We start from the raw sequence: 27,721 nt of genomic DNA on the forward strand, positions 1-27,721 counted from the left end.
TTGACTAAATATCAGAATCCCTTTGTTTTCCTTGTGTTGCAAGATAAAATTTTGTGCCATTTGATGAAATGACAGTTGTGCAGTAGCGTATCTGACTCTGGAGACCAGGCATTGCAGAAGTAAGAGCAGCCACAACTATTATAAGGAAAGCTGGAAGGCATTTTAGAGTGATAACTGAAGAATCCCTCACTTTGACCAGATCTTAAGACTCCTTCAGAGTCCATTTTTGATGGCCCTGTTCTCTTTTCCTTTAGTTTGAGTATAGATTGGTCAGCTTTCCCTGTGGCATTCATTACTCTATGTGGGAAGCAGGATCTAGGGCTATGCTGTTACCCACAACTACTTGGAGCAATGACTTTAGTTGTACTGCTAGGCTTTACAGTATTATTTACCTTTACAGTCAGTGTTAGTAACATTTTTTTTGGACTATGTAAGCCAGTAACATAGTTATTTATTATCATTAGCCATTTATTATCTCTATTTGTACAGAATTATATGTTCCATGCTTTTATTTTTATTTTATTTTTTAATTTTTTATTGTTGAAAGTATTACATCTGTCCCCTTTCCCCCTATTGACTTGTCCCAGCCTGTCCCCACCCCCAGCCCAGATCTTCAATGTTAGTAACACATTTTTATAAATTTCCAAGTTATATGACTCCCATAGTTGAAAATAGAGCCCTCATGATTCTAGCATAAAAGGAATAACAAGCCCTGACCGGTGTGGCTCAGTGGATAGAGCGTCGGCCTGTGGACTGAGGGGTCCTGGGTTCGATTCGGGTCAAGAGCATGTATCTTGGTTGCGGGCACATTCCCAGTAGGGGGCGTGCAGGAGGCGGCTGGTCGATGTTTCTAACTCTATCCCTCTCTGTGAAAAATCAATAAAATATATATATATATATATTTTAAAAAGGAGGAGTAACAGTTTTTTTCTCCAGAGAAATCACTATCTTTTTAGATTCTCCCAGAGAAGCATGGCTTCCTGAAGGTCATGGGAAAGAAATATCTATAAATGTCTAACTATTACATGTTACATAGAAGTGTTATTTGTATATGCAAGTTAGATTTTGATGACACAAGTATGAATAAGCATGTCGATTCAGGAAATGAAGACTAGAAGAGCCACATTCAGTTGTAAAAACAAAAAGGAATTACTTGTACCAAGTCCCATTCCTGAAAGAATTTGTATTTGGGTTGAGGCTTTGACAGATTCTAAGATTGGCTCAAGGAGTAAAACAAGCCAAGTAAAAATTGCTAATGCTGTAGATTGTAAAAGGATAAGCGGAGTTTCAGCCAACCAGATCCATTCCAGGTTCAAAATGTGTTGGATAAATGATAACGGCAAACATGCTTTGGAGGCTGTAGATATCCAGATTTTACCACTGGTGGTTTGTAAAGGGAAACGTTTTCTGAAACAAATACAATAAGCCAGCTAGGACATAAATGTTCAAGGGCCAGTTGAGGACAAACATAAAATCACAAAGACATATGAGCTCTTTCATGGCCCCAGTATGACCAGCCATTACTTGCCTTAAGGGGAAGTACCTAGTTTGGTAGAAAGTTGGGTCAGAGCTTAATCAGGAGGGTCCCGTGTAAGCTATACAGGTTGAGGGAGAAGATCGGGGAAGGTGCAGGCAAAGCCTAGGAAACTCAAGCGAGTTTTCTGTGAAGACTGCTGGCAGGTTCAGCCAGTTCATTACTTACATAGGCATTCTCAATCAGCATTTTTAGCTCCGCATGTCCCTCAACTGGCAGGAGAACACTGACCCCTAAGAGGCCAGATGGTCATAGGTAATACGAGGAACAGTTTCCGTACTGTAGCTCAGCAGTTTTTTAGCCTGAGGGGTGGCGTGAGGAGCTGGCAAGGTGGGTGAGAACCTGCCTCACAGCAGCCTCCATGAAGCAGGGAGGAGGATACGAGTCTTGTAGAGGCACCTCCAGGACCTCCTATCTTCCGTACCTGGAAGATCACCGGTGCTCCGCCAAGGCTCAGGTCACCTGTGGTTGGGCCTGTCTGTATAGCAATGTGGAGACATGAAGATTGCGGGGTGCCGGTCAAGAGCAGTTCACCTACCTATCATATGTGGGAAGGGAGAGAGGACGTTGGATCAGGGCAGAGTTTCAAGCACTTAGGAAATTTGTGTTCTATTGGTCTTAGGATAAGCAGTCTATTCTAATGTCTGCTCCCGGACTGTGAAGAAGTCCTGGATATCCTCTCACAGTCGCTCGGGACATTCTGGAAGATGTCCTTCTTAGGATCATACAGCTTATCCCAAGAAGCTCATGTTCATGAGTAGTGTCTGTGTAGTATCATCCGTCAGGAGTACTGGTATCGCCTTTCAGTGAGGATTTTGTATTTCTTCCAAATACGCAGCTTCTGACCGGTAGTTTGTAACAGGAGCCTTTAGGCAGCATGAAGAAGCAGAAACTGCCTGTGGAGGTAACACCGAATGGTTCTAGTTCATTTATTTTACAAGCCAACAAAACCAGAATGGAAAAAGGTAGATTCCTTTATTGAGGCACATCGGTTTATGAGGATTTAGTGACTAATGACCTCAAAATAGGAACATATCAGGGGCAGTAAGGACATTGACCAATTCCAGTCTTTAATTTACTAGTATACCAGTGTGTTATGATTTTTTCCAGTTGCCTCCAATCTACATATTTAAATCAAGAGATAAAACCTTTTTTAATTTATTACAATTTTTTTAAATGACAGCTTTATTGAGACAAAATTCACCCATTTAAAGTATGCAGTTCACTGGTTTTTAGGATATTCACAGAGTTGTATAACCATTACCACTGTCTTTAATTTAGAACATTTTTATCACTCAAAAAATGAACGCAATCACTCTGAATTCTTCCCTCTAATCTACCTGGCAGCCCCTAATCTACTTTCTGTCTATGGATTTGTCTAAAAGATAAATTCTTTTAAAAATAGTTTTGTGCCCAGCTGGCGTGACTCAGTGGTTGAGCATCGACCTATGAGCCAGGAGATTATGGTTCGATTCTTGGTCAGGACACATGCCCAGTTGTGGGCTCGATCCCCAGAGGGGAGTGTGCAGAGGCAGCTGATGGATGCTGTTTCTCTCTCACTGATGTTTCTCTCTCTCTATCCCTCTCATTCTCTCTCTCTCTCTAAAAAATCAATAGAAACGTTTTTTCTTATATTTTTAAAATATATTTTTATTGATTTCAGAGAGGAAGGGGAGAGAGAGAGAAAGAGAGAGAGAAACATGAATGATTAGAGAGAATCACTGATCGGCTGCCTCTTTCATGCCCCCCACTGGGGATCGAGCCTGCACCCAGGCATGTGTCCTGACTGTGAATTTAACTGTGACCTCCTGGTTCATAGGTCGATGCTCAACTACTGAGCTATGCTAGCCAGACTGAAAACATTTTTTAAAAAAAGTAATTTTGTTTAATAACTGGACAGTTATTTGCATGTCTGTAAATGGAATATGACTGTTAAAAGGACATAATCACTATTTTACATTCATAAAAGTCATATATAATTGACCTAGGAACTCCTCTTTCTGATTTATTAAAGTTTAAACATTATCTTGGGTTTAGTAAACAAAACAGCTTTCGTGATAGTGTTGAGATAACTCAAACTTTAGAGAATGCTAGCACCCTTGGTTATTTTGTTATGTCTTCTATTAATTTTTTGCAGAGCTGGATTAATGTCTGGTACATCAGTATGTGTCAATTAAGGAAGCTTTATTTTACTCTGGTGACAGAGCTAGAATTAGAATCCAGCTTCCCTCCCATTAAGTCTCCTCTTTCCATTATGCCACACATGTTTTCCAGATGTGCCCAAAGCTGTTTTTTTTTAAAAAAAAACACACAAAAACATTTGGAAGCATTCCATAGAAGTGTGGATCATTGTTCTTTATTTCCGTGTTCTATCCTATTTTTTGTTACTAAGCATAAAAATCACAAGTTTAAACTTGTTATTGTTTGAATGCTGAAATGACAAGTAGGCTAAGGGAGAAGAAAAAAAAATTTTCCATGTTTTGCCCTGGCAGATTGCTCAGTGGTTAGAGTTTTGGCCCACTGACTTAAGGGGCATGGGTTTGATTCTGGTCAAGAGCACATACCTCAGTTACAGGCTCAATCCGAGGCGTCAGTTGGGGTGGGTGTGGGAGGCAACCAATTGACATTTCTCTCTGTATGTCTCTCCCCCTCCCTTCCACTGTCTCTAAAAATCAATGGAAAAAAATATCCTCAGGTGAGAATTAACAACAATGAAAATTTCGGTGTTTTATGTCTAATAAGTATACATGTCCCATATTTCACAGTAAAAGAATTTATGTAAAGCAGGAGGACTTACTAGTAAATTCTGTGCAGCATTTTCAGCTTGAATACTTTATGTATTTAAATAGCTCTAGTCAAAATGCTGAATATGTATCAATGGTTTTATGAATATGAATCAAGTAGGAGGAGACAATGACCACCTATAAGACTTTTTGTTGTTTGTATTTTAAATGTTATGGTGTAGATACAGACAGCAAAGCTCAGGATTCTTTTCATTTTTATTTATTGATTTGAGAGAAAGGGAGAGAGAGAAACATGGGTTTGTTGTTCCACCCATCTGTGCATCCATTGGTTGCTTCTTATATGTGCTCTGACTGGGGATCAAACCCACAACTTTGGCATATCATTACACTGCTCTAACCAACTGAACTACCTAGGATAAGCACACGGTTCTTAAATGTACAACTTGAAGTTTTACACATGTATATGTGTATATAATATCATCACACAGATAGTATAAATAATATCTCAACATCCAGAAGGCTCCTTAGTACCTGGTATTTGTCAGTTACAACCTTCCTCGAGGTTATCACTATTCTGACCTATAAGCATGGATTCATGATGCATGTTAATAGCATCAAATGAGTCTCTTGTGTCTGGCTTCTCATAATTACAAGATTCATTTATATTGTGTATAGACGTAGTTAATTTTTTTCTTAATAGTATCATATAAGTATGGCACAATTTATGTATGTATTCACATGTTCATGGATATTTAAGATGTTTATAATTTTTTTTCATTATTATGCCCGAAGCTGCTAAGAACATCCTAATACTTGTCTTTTTGTGAATATATGCACTCATTTTTCTGGGGCCATATGGTTTTAGTGTATTATAAATGTTCCGAATTTTTTAATTAAAACAGCCAAAATGTCAGGTCTTCTTCACAAGAAATTTTGAAGTTCACCTGACTGGATATATACCTCTTTGCTTCTATAATAGAAACTGGGGGCTAATAACATTGATTTCACAGTCATTTTGGGGTAATATCATGGGCCTATTCTACAATGGCAAGGGTTAGGGATGTTATATATTTGGTTATTCAGTAAATAGCATGCACCATGCTAGAAATTAGAGCTACAGCCTTGGAAGACTGATTCATATACCCTGCTTCTACCAACCAGTGAACAACTCATTCAAACATAATGTGTAGAGGGCAGTGATTCAGAAATGAGAGTTACTGGGGGAATACTTAGGATGGAGCATCTCACTTAAATCTGTGTAGTCAGTGGAGACATCTTGGAGGAAGTGATATCTAAACTGGGTCCTAAAGATTGAATTGGAATTGGCCAGGTGAAGGAGTGAGGGGGTGGGTGTTGAGAGGAGCAGGGCAATGAGAGTCTCTAGAGCAGTGGTTCCCAACCTTCCTAATGCCGCGACCCTTTAATACAGTTCCTCATGTTGTGGTGATCCCCAATTTCATTGTTACAAATAGAACATAATTAAAGAATAGTGATTAATCACAAAAACGCTATGTAATTATATATGTGTTTCCCGATGGTCTTAGGTGACCCCTGTGAAAGGGTCGTTCGACCCCCAAAGGGGTCACGACCTACAGGTTGAGAACCGCTGCTCTAAAGCAATGTTTCAGGCTTGGAAGAAATTGAAAGTAGCCAAGTAAGCAGAGACTCAGTGATAAAGAGCCTTTGGGCAATATCGAGTTTTGACATCCTCAGATCATTGATATCACTTTTTTTTATCATGGAAAACGTCAATCCTAACGTGATAATAGTAGAATGAACCCTCAAATACAAATACCACTGTCCAGCAACTCCAGCTAATGGCCAATCTTGAGAATACCTTTTCTATCCCCAGTGGATTGTTTTTGAAGCATTATGAGCCATCACGTCATCACTGAGGATTTTTAGCAATACTGTGACATGATCAGTTTTATATTTTAGAAATCACACATTTCTAGGAATTTTAAAGTATCTTTTAAATGCATACACCATGGTTTGGGTGCTTCTCATGTGCTTTCAGTAACACAAAAACATCTGTCTCTATGCACTAGCATCTACTATTGGTAGTAGTTCGCATTTTTTTTCAAACTATGGAAGCAGGATTAAATGTTAAAATTATGTATTTATCTTCCCATGTCAGTTAATTTGCACTTAAAATACTATTAATGAACATTTTGGCTTCTATAACTAGGAGAATGTCATAATCGATATAAAAGTTTGTTTCTAGGATTCAGCCTCCATAATAGCAAAGATAACTAGTATTTGGAAAGTAGAATTAGATTTATAGTATTATTCTGAATATTTTCTATAAATTCAAGTTGAGGAATTTACTATTCTTCTTTTATGGCAAAGGTTTTGTTACTTATCTACCTGTTGCAATTTGCTTGTTGATTCTGATGGCAAGAATTAAGATAGATTAATTCTCACTTTTATTTTAAAACTGTTTTTAGCTGTCTAAGGTCCCTAAGTTAAAAACCCCTTCCTGGAGTTATTTTAGGTATTTTTGTGGATTTGGTAACTATTGTAATACTTTGGGATGGTACTGCATTTATTTTGTGAGAATAATCTTAATCTAAATCAGAGGTTGGCAAACTGGCTGCTGAGACTGGTTCTTACATTTTTGAAGAGTTATTAAAATACAAGGAAAAATTTGCAACAGAAACCATATGTTGCCTGCAATTTTAAAATATTTACTATCTGGTCATTTACAGAAAAAGTTTGCCAACCCTGATCTAAGTTAATATAACATAAATTCTGTTCACCTGCTTGTTTTCTTTGGGAAATGTTCCTGTAAGATTTGTTTAGAATGGACATTTGAAAATTTTCATTGTCTTCTACAGAGAAGATGGTGAATTAGAAGACGGTGAAATTGATGATGCAGGATTTGAAGAAACACAAGAACAGGAAGAGGATGAGAAGCAGAAAAATGAGAAAGCCTATAGAAAATCAAGAAAAAAACACAAGAAAGAAAGAGAAAAGAAAAAATCCAAAAGGAGAAAACGTGAGAAACATAAGGTTAGTTAGAATCTACTTTTTATTTTCAATAAATTTTTATGAAATATAAAATACTGAAAATTAGAAAGTATAAATCATTGCTTATTTTCTTATAAAACATGGATTATATCTTTTATTTATGTGATTAATATATTTTTAACATGAATATTATATGAATTAAAGATTTAAAAAATAAGGTAGCTTTTAATGCAAATTAAAATAAATCTTTTTAGTTGATGGAAGTTTGTAGAATGCTGAAGCTTAGGGAATGAAAGTTTCATTCTCTGCAGATACAGATTAGCAGCATTGGCATTGTCCATCCATTTATTGATTTATTTACAGGCATCACGTGCTTGCTGTGGAAGTCTCCGTGTTGTGTGCTGGGGGTTATGGTAAAAGTGAAGAGGCCTCTGTTCTTAAAGAGATTACCTTGAAACGGGAAGGAGAGGCAGTAAACCCATGATAAACAGATGCTATCAAGAAAACAGTAGAGTGCTGAATAGATAATGTGAGTTGGGGTGGAGTAGAAAGGAAAACTATGCTGACAGAGAACCCAGGTAGTTTTTGAAACTCTGAATTTTCCCCATAAAAACAAAGCAATTAGCATATTGTCAAAACCAAAAAGTTACAATATCTACAAAAAATGAAGTAACAAGCTATCCCCACAAATGTCAAAAATACAAATGGATAAGACTAAACCACAAATAGCAACTGTGTAATGAAGCAGAGGGAAGGTAAAAGGAACTTCCAGAAAACAGACTGGCAACAGGTGTTTTTCTCAAATGGCAGAGTCCCGAGTGAACCTGGTTGAGGGCACCAATTCTATTCCCAGTCAGGGCCGATAGAGTTTATCATCAATGTTTCTATCTCTCTCCCCCTCTCCCTTCCTCTCTCTTAAGTCAGTAAGAACATTTTTTTTAATTTAAGTCTTATTCCCAAGGTAAAAGTTCTTTACTCCAAGAAGACACTCAGAAATATAAAAGGAAAAAGAAACCACCTAAAATTAAACTAACGAGAGTAACCACTGTTAACATTTTTATATATTTCCTTCAAATCTTTTTTCTTCTGTGATTTTTCCCCTTAATATTGGAGACATACTGTTTAATTGATTTTATATTTGGTATATTTACTAATATTACAGATAAACATTTTTATGTTACTCTAAAATCTTCCAAAATACCATTTTAATTTATTGTTACATCCTTTAGTAAATCATTCTCTTCCGGAGGTCATTTGTGGTAAACCTTGAAGTATAGGTGGGAGTTAGATAGTTGGCCAAAGAAATCCAGAGAATACAAAAGCAAAAATTGTGAAAAGAATTGCATGTTTGGGGAAATCACTGAAGTTCCTAAATTCTTTCTGTCACTATTTGAATATTTAAGGGGATCACCAAGTGGCTTCCTGTTAATTTGTTCTTGAATTATATGTCTTGCCCTTTTCACTCACCATGATGTGATGTGATGTTTTTTGGTAAAGAGTTCTATAAAAAACAAAATAATTTAGACTTGAACTTTAGTACTTACTAATCAAGTTCAGCATATTGAAGGAAATAAACTACCAGTGTATAATAAATAAAATAACAAAAAATAAAGGAACACTTTCAAACACTTTGAACAGATACCAACAATACCCAAAAAAAGGAAGAAAAAGTATAACATCCTTTTCACTTAAAATTTTAATAACTTTTAATTAGCATTTCCAGCTATTTTAATGTAGACCAATTGCTAATTCCAGGTTAATGATTACTTCTTAGTATACATGTGAGCCCATAAGGTTCTCCCTTAAGCAGAACTTCTTTCTCTGATAGTTCTTCCTGAAACAGTCTTCATTTGCGCTACTTCTTTCTTAAGCAAGTTATCTTCTTTAAGTGAAAAGTTTTCCTTTGAGCTGGAGCTGACTTCTGTTAGCGACTTAACAAATTTGGCTTTTAAATGGACAATATTTATTTCAAACCCTTACCAACAAAGATTAGGTAGTTAAGCATGAAACATTTCATAGCATAATTGTAAAGAGGTTTCTTCATATCACTTATCGAGTCAATAAAAACAGAACTAACAGCACCATAAAACTAAACCCCAGAACATTTGAAGAACAAAGTAGAGGAAAACAGATTGTGTTCCTTAAAAAGCATTTAAGAATGTAGTAGAGGAGCCCGGCCAGTATGGCTCAGTGGTTGAGCATCGACCCATGAACCAGGAGGTCACGGTTCATTCCCAGTCAGGGCACATGCCCAGGTTGCTGGCTTGGCTCCCAGAAGGGGGCATGCAGGAGGCAGCTGATCCATGATTCTCTCTCATCATTGATGTTTCTCTCTCTCCCATTCCCTTCCTCTCTCTGAAATCAATAAAAACATTTTTTTAAAAAAAGAATGTAGTAGAGGAAAACAGATCTACTCTAAAAGCATCAGAGTTCAATTAACTCAGCCAAATTTTAACTGAGTTTGCTCTAGGTCTAGATACTGGGAATGCAATAAGGATAAAATACAGAGGCAGTTCTTCACTGATAAGACCTTTAGGAATTCTTTAAAGAATGCTCAACCTGGGAACGTAATTATTTTGACTAGATGGAGGAGATTTGGTGACTTTTTTTTTTTTTTAGAAATTGTACTTATACTTAAAGAATGATATTTGTCACTTTATCAGTTACTGGTGGTTTCTGTTTTACTTTTGTTCAGTTTTATGGGTTGGATTTATTTTATAATTTAGAATGTTTTAATATCTTTTAGCTTTAGGGTACTTATATAATAGAATAAGAACTCTAAAGCCATTTTAGGTAAAAGTAAATTAATTCATACTCTACGCATGTTCTAGAATCCTTTTCAGTGACGAGGAACCAACTTTATTTCCTTTAAAATTAACTTATATCTAAGGTTTCTTTAGAGCATAGAGATTTAGTATTTCCTGTTTGAAGTCCTTGAGCCAAAAGTATGATGAGGAAAATGCTGTCATGAAGTCCCTGAGATGAGGGGAAGATATGCTTTCCCTCAGAAAATTTTAGAGAATTTTTTTGGGGGGTGGCCTTTGGAGCAAGAAATTTTTTTTTAATATATTTTATTGATTTTTTACAGAGAGGAAGGGAGAGGGACAGAGAGTTAGAAACATCGATGAGAGAAAAACATTGATCAGCTGCCTCCGGCACACCCCCCACTGGGGATGTGCCCGCACCGCAACCAAGGTACATGCCCTTGACCGGAATCGAACCCGGGACCCTTCAGTCCGCAGGCCAACGCTCTATCCACTGAGCCAAACTGGTCAGGGCTGGAACAAGAAATTTTTAATAAACATTTTAGAACCTACTAGGCTAATGTAATCTATTGATTAGCCCCTCTGGCTGAAATAAGCTTATCTAGTTACTAGTTAAATATTCTTTTCTTTGCAAAGTAACATATTTGTTTTTTCCTTCTTTTAGCATAATTCTCCATCTAGTGATGACAGTTCAGACTACAGCCTTGATTCAGATGTCGGACATACAGAAAGTTCCCACAAAAAAAGAACTGGTTTCTACAGGGATTATGACATTCCATTTCCTCAGGTATTGTCTTTTTTTTATTGTAATAAAATACACATAACATAAAATTTACAGTTTTAACCATGTAAACATGTACAGTTCAGTAGTGCTAAGCGTATTCACAATAATCCATTTTGAGAACTTTTTCATCATCCCAAACAGAAACTGTGTTTCTATCTACATATGTATAAAAGCCTAAGCGATGAACATGTGCAGCCTAAGGAGACGTTTTCCTAGAGCATGAAAGGGGCTGCTTGTGGCCAGCCTGGGCTCTGACCCTCAGGAAGCCACGAGACTTCCACTGGGAAAGGAGCCCTGAGACAGGATGTTTGCCGTTGTGAAAACTAGGGAGAAGATGAAGTGAAAGCTAGGGATAATTCTTTTAATAACTAGGAATATGAAGATTATTTTTGTGAAGGCCATGACAAATCAGAGAATTGAATTAAATTAAGACTTAAAAGCTTTTATGATAAACATCTAATCTCTAGAGAAGAATTCCTACTCACCTATTAAGAGTAGTTTTTAGTCATAAAGCATTGGATATATTATTGAGGCAGTATTACTATATTTTTATTTTAAAAAGTAGATACCATTCAACTAATTAACTTAATTTAAACAATTATTTTCTGTTTTGTTTCATTGGCTTAAAAAAAATCAGAAACTATGCCTTTTGACTACCATTTTTATTTCTTTTCTGAATTTCTGAAGTGCTAGACTTGAGAATAGTTTATAAATTTTAAAAATACTGCTTAAAACAAATGAAAAATCTAATACAATGTCTTCAGTATTTGAAATTTATGAGCTAATTGATTTTCTTGATTGTGTTAATTACATATTTTCTCTAATTTCTAATTACTGAAAAGAACTTAATATTTCGCTGCATTTTATTAAAAACTCATAGTCGCATGTTGGTATTCTGACAGGGGCAGTATTTTTATATCACAGTTAAAATGTATAAACTGGGTTTGTCTGGATTCTCAAGTTGTAATTACAATCTTTTTTGCTTTCTTATAATAAAAAAATTGACAGAAGATATGATAGACCTAATAAAGTGAATAGAGATAGGCTTGAATACTGTCATTAAATAAACTTCTAGGACTAAAAAGTGTGTTGTTTTCACATGCTTTAGTAAAGAAGCAATAAAGTTAATAAAGTATATTGTCATAAATAATTCTTAATGAATAGTTTATTAGATATCTTTTATTTCTAGGGAAATAATCTATTTTTCAGTATTAGACCTCAGATACAAATATTTTCTTAGAAAAATGTCTAAACATATCATTTTTTATTAAATATAATATGCTTAAACATGTAATTTTGGAACTTTTCAACGTTAGAACAATATATATGTTTTTCTACCCCTCCCCCAAGCTATTTTACTATCCTTTCCTTATTTTCAACAAGACTTTTTCTGTTTTTTGGAGAAGGAATTCATGTATGACAGGAATTCACATAAGTATCCTGTATGTACAAATGTTGAGACATGGGACATGGAAAGCAAAAAGTGAATAAAACATCCCAGCAAGGATCTTTGAACATTATGAAATTTAATGATATCAGAGTAGCATTTACTTTTTAACTTATTTTCAAATAGTGTCCTAGATCAGTACTAATCAAAGGGCAGAACTAATAACTATCTCCTTTCTTCCAACTTTCGGGGGGAGAAAAGAGGCCTTATGGTACTCTCAGTTCCTGTATGTAACTGAAAAATCCTAACAGTGGATTGTCCGTTTCCACTTAGCATGGGCACATATCAGGAAGCTACGTGACATCAAGGAGGAGTCAATATAACAAAAAATTTAAAAGTAAAGAATATGGTGAGTACAGTACCTATAGTGATGACAACTTCGGTAACTACAGTGATGACAACTTCGGTAACTACAGTCAGGAAACAGAAGAAGATTTTGACAGTCAGCTCAAACATTACAGACAAGCTAAAGAACCCTCCAGTATTGCTTTAGGATCATCATTTTTTAAAGAACCAGGGAAAAAACAAAGAATGAAAGGAATTCAGCAAGGTAAGTTTTAAATTGTCAATCTGTTTTTGAATATAAGAACCTTATTAAAATAGGTAGTGATGGAGTAAAAACTTACAGTTCTTAGCCCCTTTTCAAGATCAGTTTATTCATTTTTGTTTATTTTGTAGTCCTTGAGGACAAAAATCTATAAATATTTCAATCTGTATGAAATCTTAATATTTGAATTATAAAGATACCCTAATATTTTAAAAGTATGTAAAAGTATAAAACAATTTTCCTCTTACATTTTTCCCTGAAATATACTACTATACTTATAAAAAATAACCTACCTTTTTCCATTCTCTCTGATGCTCTAAGTACATATATACTTTAGACCAGTAAAGACAGAGTTCTGGGAAGCTATTCTTTCTTTGTTTATCCTCACCTGAGAATATTTTTTCCATTGATTTTTTTAGAGAAGAGTGTAAGGGAGTGGGGGAGAGAGAGAGAGAGAAACATCAATGTGAGAGAGAGACATCGATTGCTTGCCTCCCGAGTGCGCCCCAACCAGGCCAGGAATTGAACCTGCAAATGAGGTATGTGCCCTTGACTGGAATTGAACCCACAATCCTACGCTTAACCACAGAGCCAAACTGGCTAGGGCTGGGAAGCTATTCTTTTGTTAGGCTTTAAAAAGTGGTTACCTTTACTATGCATGTGTACTTAGGACTATGGACATATATCAAGATTGGAAATAACCTAATCTAAAGAAATTTCTACAGTCATCACCTATTCATCTGCTATATTGAGACACATGGTCCCTGGGAAGGTCAGGGCAAGTTACCATAGAAAGACATGGTGGGCCCCATAAAGGTCGAAGCGAGCTTAAGAAATGTTCAGTCAATGTGCTCGACTCAAGAAAACTGGAGCAAGATGAGGCTGAGGTTAAACAGTGGGCACCCAAACTCTGTGAATCTATCCTTTAATTGTTGTTGAGAAAAGCAGTTAGTGACAAGTAAATTTGGTTATTTCAATGGCTTTTTATTTCTTAGCAAAATTTAATTGAAAAATATGAAACTAGGCTTTGCTGAACTAAGGAAAAGAAATTTGACTATGCATCTGCTACTGTAATTATAGTCCAACAGTGGTGTGGAGATAACTCCACATGGGAATACCCGAATGTGGAGGCCTCTTCATCCCTTCCCGCTGAGGTTTTCCATCAGCCGCTTTCTGTTTGTGCTGTTAATGAACTGAGTGATACATTTATTTTTGACATTTGTTTTCTCCTGGATTATGGAAGGAATATATGGCCAAATGCAGAAAACTTTTCCTATATGTAGACAAGATAATCCAGCAAAGATCAAAGATAAAATAATTTTAATCCCTACTTCCAGAGATAATTACTTGAACATTTTGGTGTACTATACATTCTTTTAGAATTTTTCTGACAATTATTTTTAACAAAAACTATTTATACTGTGGTAATTTATTCCCCACCCCCCCTTAACTTCTAATGTTAATAAGTAGCTTTAAATGCCTGCATTCTAGTAAAAGTAAATATACCATAATTTGTCTAACAAATTGTTATGTTTGTTTGATGTAATTGTTTGAGATTTAAGTTGCACCCAGTTTTTTAAAATTCTGTGATTAATCTGGCATATTTATACATATATCAGAAAACACCTTGGCAAACATATTTCTTAGGATAAATTCTGAAATGTAGAATTGAGTCAAAAGACATAGCCACACATTTGAAGATTTTTGATTCATATAGCAAGGTGATATCCAAAAAAGTGATGTGTCTGTTTAAAAAAGTGATGATCCCTGCTAGTGTGTGAAAATGCCAAACTCTCCAAGTCCCTACACACAGTATTCTTTGAGGTGAAAATTGGTATGTTATTTTTTAAATTTTAATTTCTTTTAATGAGATAAAACTTTTTATTCGCATATTTATTGGCTATTTTGTAGGTTTAAGGTCATTAGAAAATGTATTAGTTCAATATGACTTTGGTAAAATAAGAAATCATTTTGTATTTTAACTTCTTACCCTAATAAATACTTTTGTTATTTGGCTATCTTTTTAGATGCTTTTAAATAGCAAGTTTTTGAAAAGTAAAAGACAAGTCGCCCAGCTGGCGTGGCTCAGTGGTTGAGTGTCAACCTATGAACCAGGAGGTCATATTCGAATCCAGGTCAGGGCATATGCCCAGGTTGTGGGCTCAATCCCTAGTGTGGGGTGTGTAGGAGGTCATCGCTCAGTGATTCTCTCTCATCATTGATGTTTCTATCTCTCTCTCCCTCTCCCTTCCTCTCTGAAATCAATTAAAAAAATATTTTTTTAAAAAGTAAAAGACATATATAAGTTTTACTTGGAAATATATGTGCTATGTACTCAAAATTATCAATAGAAACTCAATTCACTATAAATTAACCACTAATACCTACAGTGTCTTCCATAGAGATGAATATATTATTTAATTCTCTGAAAAACTGAAAGCCTTGTTAATTGCTTTTTCTAAAGAAAATTGAAAAGAATGAAGCTGGATTTGACTTCTCCATCCATGTACATCCTTGTTCTTGTCTTCCTTAATGTTGTTAACATCCCTTAAGGAACAAAAGAGCCCTGGCGTGGTGGTTGAGTTTGTTCGAGCATCATCCTGTATAAAAAAAGGTTGGGGTTCAATCCCATACAGGTCAGGGCCTGTATGGGAGGCAACTGACCAATGTTTCTCACATCGAAGTTTCTCTCTCTTCCTTTCTCTGTCTAAAAAATCAATGAAAACATATTCTTGGGTGAGGATTAAAAACCAAAATAAAAGTATAAGAAGCAATGCCCAGAAAGTTTTAACATGTAAAGATTGAAATAATTTTTTTCATTGAATTTAAAGGAGAAAGATGCACTGTACATTATAGACTGTTAAAAAATAAGGTGTTGCCCTGGCCGGTGTGCTTAGTGGTTAGAGCATCAGCCACACACTGAAGGGTCTTGGGTTTGATTACCGGTCAAGGGCAGGTATCTGGGTTGCAGGTTCGATCCCGTGCCCTGACCAGGGTACGTGCTGGAGGCAACCAAGGGATGTGTCTCTTTCACGTCAGTTGCTATCTCTCTCTCTCTCTCTCTCTCTCTCTCTCCCTCTCCCTCTCTCCCCCCTCCCTCCCTTTCTCTCTCACCTTCCCTCCCTCCCTCCCTCCCTCCCTCCCTCCCTCCCTCCTTTCTTCCTTTCCTACCACTCTCTCTAAAAGCACTGGAAAAAAAATATCCTCAGGTGAGGATTAACCAAAAAAACACACACACAAACAAACAGCTGTTTCCAATAAACTAATATATTGACAGGTGTACTGTTTTTCTATAGTATTTGAAGTACATTTTTAACTTTTTTAGGTACTGAACAGAGGCTTAAAAGTTTTAATGTTGGTCGTGGACGAGGTTTGCTGAAGAAAATCAAACGCAAAGACCGTGGGGGAAGAGTCGGTAAAGGGCCCAGCATGTTTTCAGGAATGGATGACTTTCAGGAGGTACTGAGTTTATACATAATGAGGAGATTAGCTTCTCCATCATTTAACCTATTTGGCTACAAATAAAGCATTCGATTTTAATGCTACTTTTCTAGTAAAATGAATCATTCTTAATTCAGATCAAATTAATATAAATAAATTCCAAAAAGTAATTGTTTTTTAATTAGTCATGATTATAATATAGAGATGCAAATTTAGGTGACTTTGAAATAATACTGATATGTTTGAAAGCAGTTCAAAACAACAGTGATATATTTGGAAAGCAAAAACATGTTCTGTTAGTTCTCTGTTGGGCTTTCCTTTCCTAGGAGTTGTCTTCGCCAGATGCAGATGGCAATAAAATGGTAATAGCTCAATATGTAGCAGGCCAAGAAGAGAGACAGTAGTAAATTAGCTAACTGAAGTTGAAAGCATTAAAAGAGAAGAAAAGGAAATATAAATGGTTGGAAAGATGAATTTATGAACTACCCATATGGTAGATAGCAAATAAATATATGTTAACTTGAACTCAGATGTGTACATTTCAACTGTGTAGCTACTTTCTGTAGTCTGTATTCTGCCCACAGATCCAGTGAGGTCTGACTGAATTCACAGATAAGGGTGGGTTATAAAGCTGCAACCTTAGTTGAGAGCAAGGGGATAGCAATCTATTGTAATTTAAAATGCTTGGTTTTCTGATCTCTGGGCTTAAAGATAATGGGTAAAGATTTCTTAATATGTACTCCTTAAGATACTACTTAGGGAAATGTTAGTAAGTGTGACCTAAAAAAGGTAGTTGAGGCCCAGATAAATTTGTGAAACTCTACACATACCACTCTTCCCTTAGGATTCTCAGTCATCATTGACATATTAAGGGCTCTGCGCAGATTAGGCACAAATAAGCCTGTTCATGTTCTATGGAATAGTAACTTTGAACATTATAGACTGTTAAAAATCTTTTTGGGTGATTCTAACCTGCCTGTCCTTCTTCTATACCAGTTGACCTCCAGAATGTGTTGCACTGCCTAGACCAAATTAGTATGAATACTTTCTAAGTAAGCGTTCTTTTACATGCATTACCTACCCTATACCTGGGGAAAAATAGCTTCCAGGAAAGCATGGCTTCAAGCAAGTTTCTGCCTGTCTCTGTGAGCTTCAGTTTGCTAAAATGAGAATACATACAGTATTAAATTAACTGTAAGGGCCCCTTCAAGCTAACATTTTAGATGTTTACAGATCTGGCCTACAACTAAAAGATTCTTTGTCATGTAATATAAAATCAGAATAAATTATTTTTCAGTCATCAGATTTAGACACTTTATTTATCGAGATTAAAATATGTCATTGACTGTCCGTTTATTGGTTGTCATGAGAGATTTCTTTTTGTGGTCTTGGAAACAAGGGTGAGAGTGCTCATGTTCAGACCCATCCAGGGTTGGGTGGACATGCTGAGTGGCTGGCATAGATCCACTTCCATCCTAGTCTTTTGAGGAAGTATAAGAGCCCCAGAGGCCAGATAAGTTTGGGAATACCTGCACATCTACACTAATTTCTTGAAAACTCAAGGGTACAGAACAAGCAAACTTTTCCTGGATTTTAAAGACTTATTATTTATTCTGTTGGCCATAAAATGCTTTAAATAGTTTAGTCTTTATGGTAGCTATTAAATTTTCTATAAATATGTGTTCTTTTCCTGGTAGATCCTTCCATTTCCCCTTCCTCATATACTTTTAAAAATCTTTTATGCTTTTGTTCATTGTACCAATATAATACATGCTTTAGAGGAAATTTAGAAGACCCAGTAGTGGGTTGGGTTTTCTTCTCTCCCTTCACCTTTCCCTTCTCTCCCTCTTTCTTAAGTTTGTGTTTTCTTAAGAGATGTATGAGTTACTGCAGAGCTGCTAATGTGCCATGTGACTTTTGGTAAATCACTAACTTCTCTAATCTGCAGTTGTCATAATCTGTCCAGTGAGGGTGATAAACCGCTGACTTCTGCCGTCCTTTCAGCTTTTACTTAATAAGAGGACATTTGTGGTCCTTCTGTAGGCTCAAACTTAAAAGATCAGATCTTCTGGGCACTTTAATTTGTGCTAAAATTGCATTTGTTAAAGTTGCTTAGATTTTCTAGAATACCTTGATTATAGTTAGAGTTCTCATAGTTATGTATACTGAGATATATTCTACTCATTTAAGCAGAACTAAACTGGAAAACAAAACAAAAACTACAATCCTCTATTAAAACACCGAGGCATATCATTAGAAAGTAACATAGACTGACAGAAAGAGACAAAATGAGAGTACATACAGTATTAAATTAATAAAGCCTAAGTACTACTTGGTGCATTTTTAGGGGGTTCTTTGATGATAATCACTAGATATTTTTACTGTTTAATTTCAGAGTATATTTCTCAGGTTGGCTCACTGGCTTTGCATAATGAATTCTCTTCATCTGTCTATTTCATTATAGCCATGATTCTTTATACAGATGGCATATGTGAGCTGGTCATTTATATTTACTTTTTCTAAGTGAGCCAGAAATAGAAAATGTTTGTAAGTCAAATTTACATAGATTTAAGATACTTTCAGTGATATGTAAGAGTAAAATATACACAATTTTATTCTCTCCTGGGGCAATTTAGGTATACTTATATTTTTAAAAAGAACCTCAAAGATTATGTTTTCTTGGTATTGTGCTTTTTAAAAGAATTCCTACAGTAAAATGGATACTTCTGCTCTGAGCATTGAGGATCAGGTGTAAATCTGGCCATCTGTTGCTCAAAGTGTTTGCTTTGAGGCAATTTCCTATTTCAGTAGATTGTGCAATATTGTTCTCTGTCTTCTAGTAAATTGAGGGAAAAGGGAAACTGGAATCATATCAGGAGAGCAAATAGTCACTGCACTTCTACGGTGCGCCAGGCACACACATGAAGGGCGCTCAGTGAACAGTGCTGCTTCATGGCCACATGAACGGCAGTCCTTAGCATGACCAAGCCTATCCCCTGTCGTGACTCAGTCTTCCTATTCGCACAGAAGTCAAGTTGGCACCTGAGGAGAAAGAAGGAAAACAGGGCTGTGAGATTTGCCATCATACACTTTTTTCCTTAATTTTTTAAAATTTATAAATTAAAGGTAATACATCCTCACTGAGGATTTTTTTCTCTAAAGAAAGTACAAAATAATCTAATTTTTAAGAGAATCATCTAGAGACATACACTATTCAATGTGGGGGTATATTTTTTTGTTTTTTATTTTTACTATAAAATTGGGATTCATTTTGGATGTGTAGAATGTTTCTAGGGTTTTTGTTTGTTTGGTGTGGTGGTTTTCATATTTTTTTTTTACTATGTAAGTAATTCTGCCGTTGTTATATTTATGAATAACTCTTTGTGTGCCTTCATGATAATTCCTTTAGAATAATCCTATAAAGTACAAATTCTGTGTCAAACAATATGGAAATTTTAAGTCTTTTATAACATACCTATCAACACTATGTTTTATTGTTTCTTTGCCAAAATGGGGTATTATTGTTAATTTTCAAGCTTTTCATAATTTTATGCTTTAAAATGTAGTTATACATTCTCCTTAAAATAGAAATAGGGTTCTTTGCAACCACTAGTAGCATACACTGTTCACTAGAAGCATATCTCTCTCCAAATAAATGAGTAACCTCAGAATGTCCCATCTTGCCCACTTTTAATAATGAATTTGAACTGCTTTCCAGATTCATTTGACTGTACATTTTAATACCTATTTAATATATGTTGCACTTAAATAAAAAATTTTTCTTTCAGTATAATAAACCAGGGAAAAAATGGAAGGTGATGACTCAGGAATTTATTAATCAGCACACAGTGGAACACAAAGGAAAACAAATCTGTAAATACTTTCTGGAAGGGAGATGTATTAAGGTAAATTCACAGGGGTATCATAAATCATTTCACTTCCAAAATGCTCTTTAAAATTTAAACCTTTTTGGGTTTTGTTTTGTTTTTCATTTCTCATTTAGTTGTAATAAAACTGGTTCTTCACAATGTATCTAATGGAAATACTATACATCAGAACTCATTTAATTATATTTTGGGATATTGATGTAATTTGTTGAAATTAGATTTTATTTAATAAACACACTGCTGACTGTGTGGCAAGTCCTGTTCAAAGTGGATTACTAATATTAAATGTTTGAATCTTTATAGTAACCCTAGAAAGCGGTTACTATTACTGACCCATTGTAAACACGGCTACACCAGATGGTTAAATTAGTCCCCATAGTAGCTCAGCTAGACATGGTGAGTGGGCAGATGCCCCTGAGCCTGCACTGTGCTGCCTTTGCACCTACTAGCAGCCACACCCACCATCTTGGGCAAAAACTCTTAAGGAATTGTTTGGATTATTAGCTCATTATTTAAAGACTGAAGATGTAACCATAGTTCCGCTGTGAAATGCCATGGAGAAAATTCAATTCAGTTGTTTCTTTTTTTCTCTTTGTTTCCTCCTTTCTTTTCTTTTTGGAACAGGGAGATCAATGTAAATTTGATCATGATGCAGAGTTGGAGAAGAGGAAAGAGATCTGCAGATTTTATTTACAAGGATATTGTACGAAAGGGGAGAACTGCATTTACATGCATAATATCCTTTACTGAAAATATGTTAACCAAAATATTGAGGTTTGAAAAAAATCATTGAGGGTTTGAAAAATCTTAAGTACAACCTAGAAAGCCTAGTTTGATTTTAAATTTAAAACAACACATTACACAAACTAAGTCTAGTCAGCCTTTGTACTTTAGAAGGGCAAGCTGAGTTTTTTTCTTTAGGGAAATGAAATAAATAACATCCCTGTGGAGAAAAATCTGTGAAATAAAGGTACTTTGTATTTAATATACACTTATATGTATTTCAATAGCATGGGTTCCTGAAAGAGTTGGCAAAATACAGGGTGTCCCTAAAAAATGTATACATGCTTTAACAGCTGATAGCTCAATTTTGAAAATGAAATGTATTTTAATAAATACTGTCTTTATAATTATTCAAAGTGTGTGTCTACATTTTTGGGGATACCCTGTATTTATGTTATGACTTTATTATTTTTACTTAGGTTCATAAGTAATAAATTATCATTGTTAAACATTATAAAATCAGGGTCTCATCAAATCTTACCCCTAATTATCACTGTATATTCTTCCTCAGTTCTTTCTTTAGAAATCTATACATCTAAATTGTACACCTGCCCCCTTTCAAATTGGTATTTCACTATATGTTTATAGTTCTTTAAAATATATATGTGTGTGTGTGTGTGTGTGTGTATGTGTATAGAGAGAGAGAGAGAGCACGAGAGAGAGAGAAGCTGGTTTTTCACTGCCCTTGATGACTAATGGAGCCTTTCTCCCTCAAACGGAAATCCCATCTTCATTATGATGAAATGTTATGTGTATGGTTTTGTCCTAGAGTTTCTGTTTGGCCCCATGCTCTGTTCGTCTTCCTATCTCTGCTGCTTTGATGAGATTATTTCCGCCTCACCAGTACACTTGATATTTGGTAGATTCTCATGTTTATTTTTCCAGATACAATTTAAAATAGTCTTGTCTAGTTCAAAAATAATGTAAAAGAAGAAAGTAAAAAATTCCTGATATCATTGATCTAAATGTAAAGATAAAGCCATACAAATACCAGAGAAGTGTGTGGATGGGTTCCTTTATACTCCAGAACAGAAGTATGACTTAAAATCCAGAAGCAATGAGAGAAAAGACTGAAAATTGACAGTATAAAAATTTTTAATTTTACATACAAATATCTGACATAAGCAAAGTAAAAGATAAATAATAAAATGGGATAAGTTGTTTGCATCTTATATCACAAAAAGTTTGATATATGAGCTTCTAAAAATTGAGAAGAAAAATGGGATAAGACATACAGATAATTCATAGAGAGAAATGCAAATGATCCAAAACATGAAAAGGTGCTCAATCCTATCTATATAAAAGGCTAATATGCAAAGTGTCCCCTCAGGAGTTCAACTGGGAAACTGGGAGTTGGATCACTCGCTGTGATGTGTGCTAACCACCAGGGGGGGTGTGGAAAGAAGGGAGGCCCCAGCCAGCAGCCAGCAGCCAGCAGCCAGCAGCCACTAAGGACCATACCTGTGCATGAATTTCATGCACTTGACCTCTAGTTCATAATAAGAGAAATGCAATTTATCTATGCCCAAGATACCATTTGCAGTTACTGGATTTGCAAAAATCCTTCCTCCCCCCCACCACCAAAAAGGGACAGCAAAGATTGTTAGCAAGGCTGTGATAAAATAGACACCCTGAGACTTTGTTGGCAGGAATTCGAAATGGGGCCACCCTTGTGGAGAAGAGCAGGGCTGTGTTGGCACAATTACACACGACTTCACCCTCTGACATAGATCCTACCATTTTGCATATTTTGGTGAATTAATAGATTTGGGCAGTGATTACTGATGGCTATTAAAACCATTAAATGAAAAGTTGATGAGAAATTTTGTAATTGATGAATGGGACTGACAACACCTGCTCCAACCCATCAGCCTTAACATTAAAAAGAAACAGCTGGGCATCAAATGCCTCTTGATGCAATCGGGAGTACTTATTTTAACATCAATGACAAATATTAAAATTAACAAATAAATGATCCTATCTAATAAAGAGGAAATATGCTAATTGACCCTCACACCATCGCAAAGATGGCAGTGCCCACAGCCAATTAGGAGGGAATATGTTAATTGACTGTCACGCCCTCAAAGATGGTGGCACCCACAGCCAATAAGGAGGGAATATGCTAATTCACGGACACGCCCTCAAAGATGGCGGCGCCCAGTCCCCTCAACCCCGCCACTCAGGGCCGGCCTGAGACACAAGCAAGCCTCAGATGGTGGCTGCCCAGCTGCCCAGGGCCAGCCCGAGGCACAGGTAACCAGGGCTGGCTGAGGCTTGCACTGCCAGCAGTGGCAACAGCAGAGTTGTGATGGGGGCGTAGCCTTCCCCTGATCGCTGGGTCACCTCCCTGAGGGCTCCCGGACTGTGAAAGGGATCAGGCTGGGCTGAGGGACCCCCTCCACCCAGTGCATGAATTTCATGCACCGGGCCTCTAGTATAAAAATTAAAGGGGAGGGGAACTGGTATAGATCAATTAAAGAACTTGAGATATATGTTAACCAGATGCAATTTGTGGACCATGTTTGGATCTTAATCTAAACAAAGCAATTATAAAAAGAGCTTTTTTTGAAACAGTCTAAAATATTTGTATATTGACAGGGTAGTAGATAAAATTAAAGTATTAATTTTTCATATTAATGATAGGTTGTGATTATTAAGAAAAATATTCCTTATCTGTTTGAAATAAACATGGAAATATCCACAGATTAAATGTGTTTGGAATACTCCAGTGTTTTTTGATGGAGGTCTGAGGAGAGTATGGGGGTGGCACAGATCTCACAAAATTGCCAGGTGATGAAATTGAACTTACACAGGCAGTCTGAGGGAGCTAATTGTATTATTTGCTTTCCTTTGGTATATGTTTGATAATTTTCAAGTTAACTTTTTAAAAAATTCCAAATAATCTAATTCTTCAGGAATAATTATGCTAACAATATGGCATAAAGTCTTTTGGATTTTTTTCTACAACTGGATGTATGCATTTGTGAATGGATGGATGTATACATTTAACCATAATTTTTCTAAAAATGTGATTGAGCTATGATTGTGAAGGTTGTATCTTTAACGTTTACTTCATATGGATTCTATTTTGATATATGATGTGCATTAAGGACCTAATTTTTTCCAAATGGTTAACTCATTGTCTCATCTTCAGTGAATTAAAATGGCACCTTTACCAGAGCCTAAATTTCCCTGTATGCACAGTTCAGCTTCTATACTACTATTTGACCAGTCCCCTCTATAAGAGTATGGTTAATAATTAGTAGGGCAAACAATCTTCCTTTCCTGATTAAAATGTTCTAATAAATATGTTTTATTCAAGAAAAAGAAAACAGCCTGGCCAGGTGGCTCAGTGGTTGAGCATCAACCCAGGAACCAAGAGGCTGCTGGTTCGATTCCCCGTCAGGGCACATGCCTGGGTTGCAGGCTCAATCCTCAGTACAGTGTGTGCAGGAGCAGTCAGTCAGTGATTCTCTCTCATCATTGATGTTTCTCTCTCTCTCTCTCTCTCTCTCTCTCTCTCCCTCTCTCCCTCTCTCCCTCTCTCCCTCCCTCCCTCTCCCTCTCCCTTCAATAAAAATATATTTTAAAAAAAGAAAACATTTTTTCAGATCTGACATATTTCCTTAGAAACCAGACACCTTATTACTCTGTTTCTAAATGCTTTCAGTCTATCCTTACAGTTTTCCCCACAGTCATACCATCTGTAAATATGATAATTTATAGCTCCTGTTTTAATTGTATTGGCTACATGTCCAGAATAATGTTAAATAGTGATGATTATGGCAAACATAGTACACAATTTTAATGATAATGTCCTTTTGCTTTAGCTTGTGGCTATGGTTTTAAGATAGATTTTCAAGTTAAGTATATTCTTACTTTACTAAGAGTTTTTTAAATCAAATGAGGACTTTGAATTGTATTAGTCGCCATTTGCACTTGCTAAGATAATCGTGTAATTTTTTCTTTTGAACTTATCAGTGTGATGATTATAGTAATAAATTTCCTAAAACCATCCAGGAATTCTCTCTGAACATATGCCATGTGAAAATGTTATATTTTTCACCATACTTCAGGAGTTAATATTTTTTTTAGAATTTTGACTCCAAAACCTTAGGTGACTACCTTTTAAGTCAGACTAGCCTGTAGCTTTCATTGTTGGGTTAACTTTAACTTGACATATCAAGCCCATTATTCTTCATAGGTATGAGTTCTTGCTATAAAATGTATTTGTTCTGCATAATACTTTATTGTGGGAAGTAACAGGGCTTGCATAAACATTATAAATACTATAACCATTATATTTCTTTTAAAATTGTTTTCTCGTTTTAATAGAGTAAGAGAGATTTTAAATTTTTTGAATATTTTGCAGCATAACTAAAATATTTCATCTTAAATTATCTGATGTGCTTATAGAAAATTCAGTATAATACAGTGGGGCCTTGACTTACGAGTTCAATTCGTTCCGAGACCGAGCTCGTTAAGGAGTTCGTTAAGGAGCTCATTAACTCAAATTACTCTGTCAACTCAATGCAAAAAATCAGCTGAGAGACAGCTGGTATCTCAAAAAACTCGTTAGTCGGGACACTCGTAAGTCAAGGCCCCACTGTATATAATTATGGAGTCTTATTGATTCAGCACAGTTATGTTTTTTGGCTTAAAAATATTAGAATTTTATTTTATTTGGTCTGTTCCTTAATATTTTTATTTACATGAATTTCCATGCAAGTTCTATCATAGTGGAGCAAAATGTTACCAAGGAGACAAGTGTAAATTTTCACATGATGATTTGACAAAAGAAACGAGGAAACTTTTGGACAAAGTAAGTAATGTTTTTGTTCCTTGATTGTTAAGTCTGTCTACAGATTCATTTGACTTGAATCGTGTTTTATTAAACTGCTCATAAGTCAGGGATTTGTTATTTCATGTTTCATTAATACAGTGTTTTAGAAAAGCAGAATATTGGGCTAGGAATTAAGAATCTTTTATTCTCATCCTTGTTTTGCTGTTAAAAAGCTAGCTTACTTTGAGAAATATCCTTTACCTCTCTGAACTTCATTCTCTTTATGAAAATGAGTTTGTGTGTGACCCATGCAGCTTAATGTTATGTTTTCCTATTAATAGAACTAATTTACTGAACTCTTTATACAATGTTAAACGTGAGGAAGATAGTTTGTTTTTATGTGGTAATCTTTGCCAATTATTTTCAGGTGTTGAACACTGAAGAGGACCCCACAAATGAGGATGAAAGAGAGTTAGAGGAACTTAGGAAGCGCGGCATAACCCCTCTTCCCAAACCACCTCCAGGAGTGGGGCTCCTGCCAACCCCAGCAGAGCACTTTCCCTTTTCTGATCCTGAAGATGACTTTCAGACAGATCTCTCTGATGATTTCAAGAAAATCCCATCTCTTTTTGAAATAGTTGTAAAACCTACTGTGGACTTAGCACATAAGATTGGGAAGAAGTAAGTTAACGTTTTCAAAAACGGTGGCATTTTCTCCCTAGAAATACTTATTAAGAAACTAACTTGTGTCCATGTTAATCGTGTGCGTAAGCTCAGATAGAGATAGCAGCTGTCCTAGCACGCACCTGATTGCTTCTTCCCACATCCTCCTGCCCGTCCTCTGCTGCCTCCTCTTAGCTTTCTCTATAGAATCCCGAGCCAGTTTCAGAACCTCCTCACAGTGATGAGGACTAGAAGAGAACCAGTCAAAACATTTATCTCTGGGTGATGGGATTAGGGGTGTTTCTTATTTGTCTTTGTACTTTCTACATTTTTCAAAAGCAGTAATGAATACGATTTTAGAACAACAGTTAATAAGCAGCAACTTAGAAAACTATGGGCTAAAACACAGGCAGGATGCACATGTTGGTCCTTCCAGTTACTATAGGTAATATGAAATAAATGCCTTCTTAGAAGCAGACTATTCTCCTCTGATATAGAAAACACATGTAATCGTTTAAAAACATGACCTTCTTGTTTGTCTCTTTTCTTTGAACTAAGAAATATTATTCTTTCTGTCTACAGACCACCAGCATTTTATAGCAGTGACTCGCCACCAGGACCACAATATCAGGAAAGCAGCCCACATCCTCAGCATATCTACAGTTCTGGGTCAAGTCCAGGTCCTGAACCTAATATGTCTCAGGGACACAGTATTCCTGTGATGCACTCAGGCTCCCCTAGACATCATCCATGTGCAGGACCTCCTGGCCTACCAGTGCCACAGAGCCCACCTTTGCCACCCGGTCCACATGGAGCTGGAGTAATTGTTCAACCAGATGCATCTTTGTCAGTACCAAGTATGAGTGGTGCTTACCATTGTCCGGGCTTTCCAGAACACATGATGAAAGTACCCAGAGAGAATCACGGTTCTCCAGGCTCATCACACCTGCAAGGTTCTGGTGAAATGCAGCTCAGCACCAGTTATGAGTCCCTACAAAACCCCGCTGAGTTTTATGAGAATTACTATTCTCAGCATGGTGCACCTAATTTTCAGCCACCCAGTAACTCTAGTGGTAAGTGTACCTTTCAGAATCAAGCCAAATATTTAGAGTCCTATCTTTCATTAAAAGGATAATAAGTATGTTTTAAATAAAGCTACATGAAAACAAATAAGTAAATCTAAGTAAAATGTGATGAAATTGAGACCTTAAATATGTTTTAACTTTTTTTTGTTAATTCCCACCCGAAGATATTTTTTCCACTGATTATTAGAGAGTGGAAAAGAGAAAGGGAGGTAGAAAGAGAAAAACATCAATGTGAGAGAGACACATTGATTGGTTGTCTTCCAACGAGGGTCAGGATCAAACCTGCAA

At 36.0% G+C, this 27,721-nt stretch overlaps 1 protein-coding gene across 5 annotated transcripts in view; it reads left to right on the forward strand.

Moving 5' to 3' along the window:
* ZC3H6 (zinc finger CCCH-type containing 6) overlaps positions 1–27,721 on the forward strand; it is a 55,044-nt gene that overhangs the window by 13,709 nt on the left and 13,614 nt on the right. For 3 of the 5 annotated variants that reach the window (XM_059659177.1, XM_059659182.1, XM_059659178.1), the window contains exons 2-10: positions 7,116–7,290; positions 10,678–10,800; positions 12,518–12,794; positions 16,117–16,250; positions 20,021–20,137; positions 20,744–20,855; positions 25,615–25,724; positions 26,113–26,366; positions 26,931–27,421. In XM_059659177.1, coding sequence (XP_059515160.1) covers positions 7,116–7,290; positions 10,678–10,800; positions 12,518–12,794; positions 16,117–16,250; positions 20,021–20,137; positions 20,744–20,855; positions 25,615–25,724; positions 26,113–26,366; positions 26,931–27,421 — 1,793 coding nt within the window. The remainder of the gene's footprint in view (positions 1–7,115; positions 7,291–10,677; positions 10,801–12,517; positions 12,795–16,116; positions 16,251–20,020; positions 20,138–20,743; positions 20,856–25,614; positions 25,725–26,112; positions 26,367–26,930; positions 27,422–27,721) is intronic. The other 2 variants (XM_059659179.1, XM_059659180.1) reach the window with 2 other exon arrangements.

This window comes from Myotis daubentonii, chromosome 12 (genome assembly GCF_963259705.1).
Source record: "Myotis daubentonii chromosome 12, mMyoDau2.1, whole genome shotgun sequence".
Classification (NCBI taxonomy): domain Eukaryota; kingdom Metazoa; phylum Chordata; class Mammalia; order Chiroptera; family Vespertilionidae; genus Myotis; species Myotis daubentonii.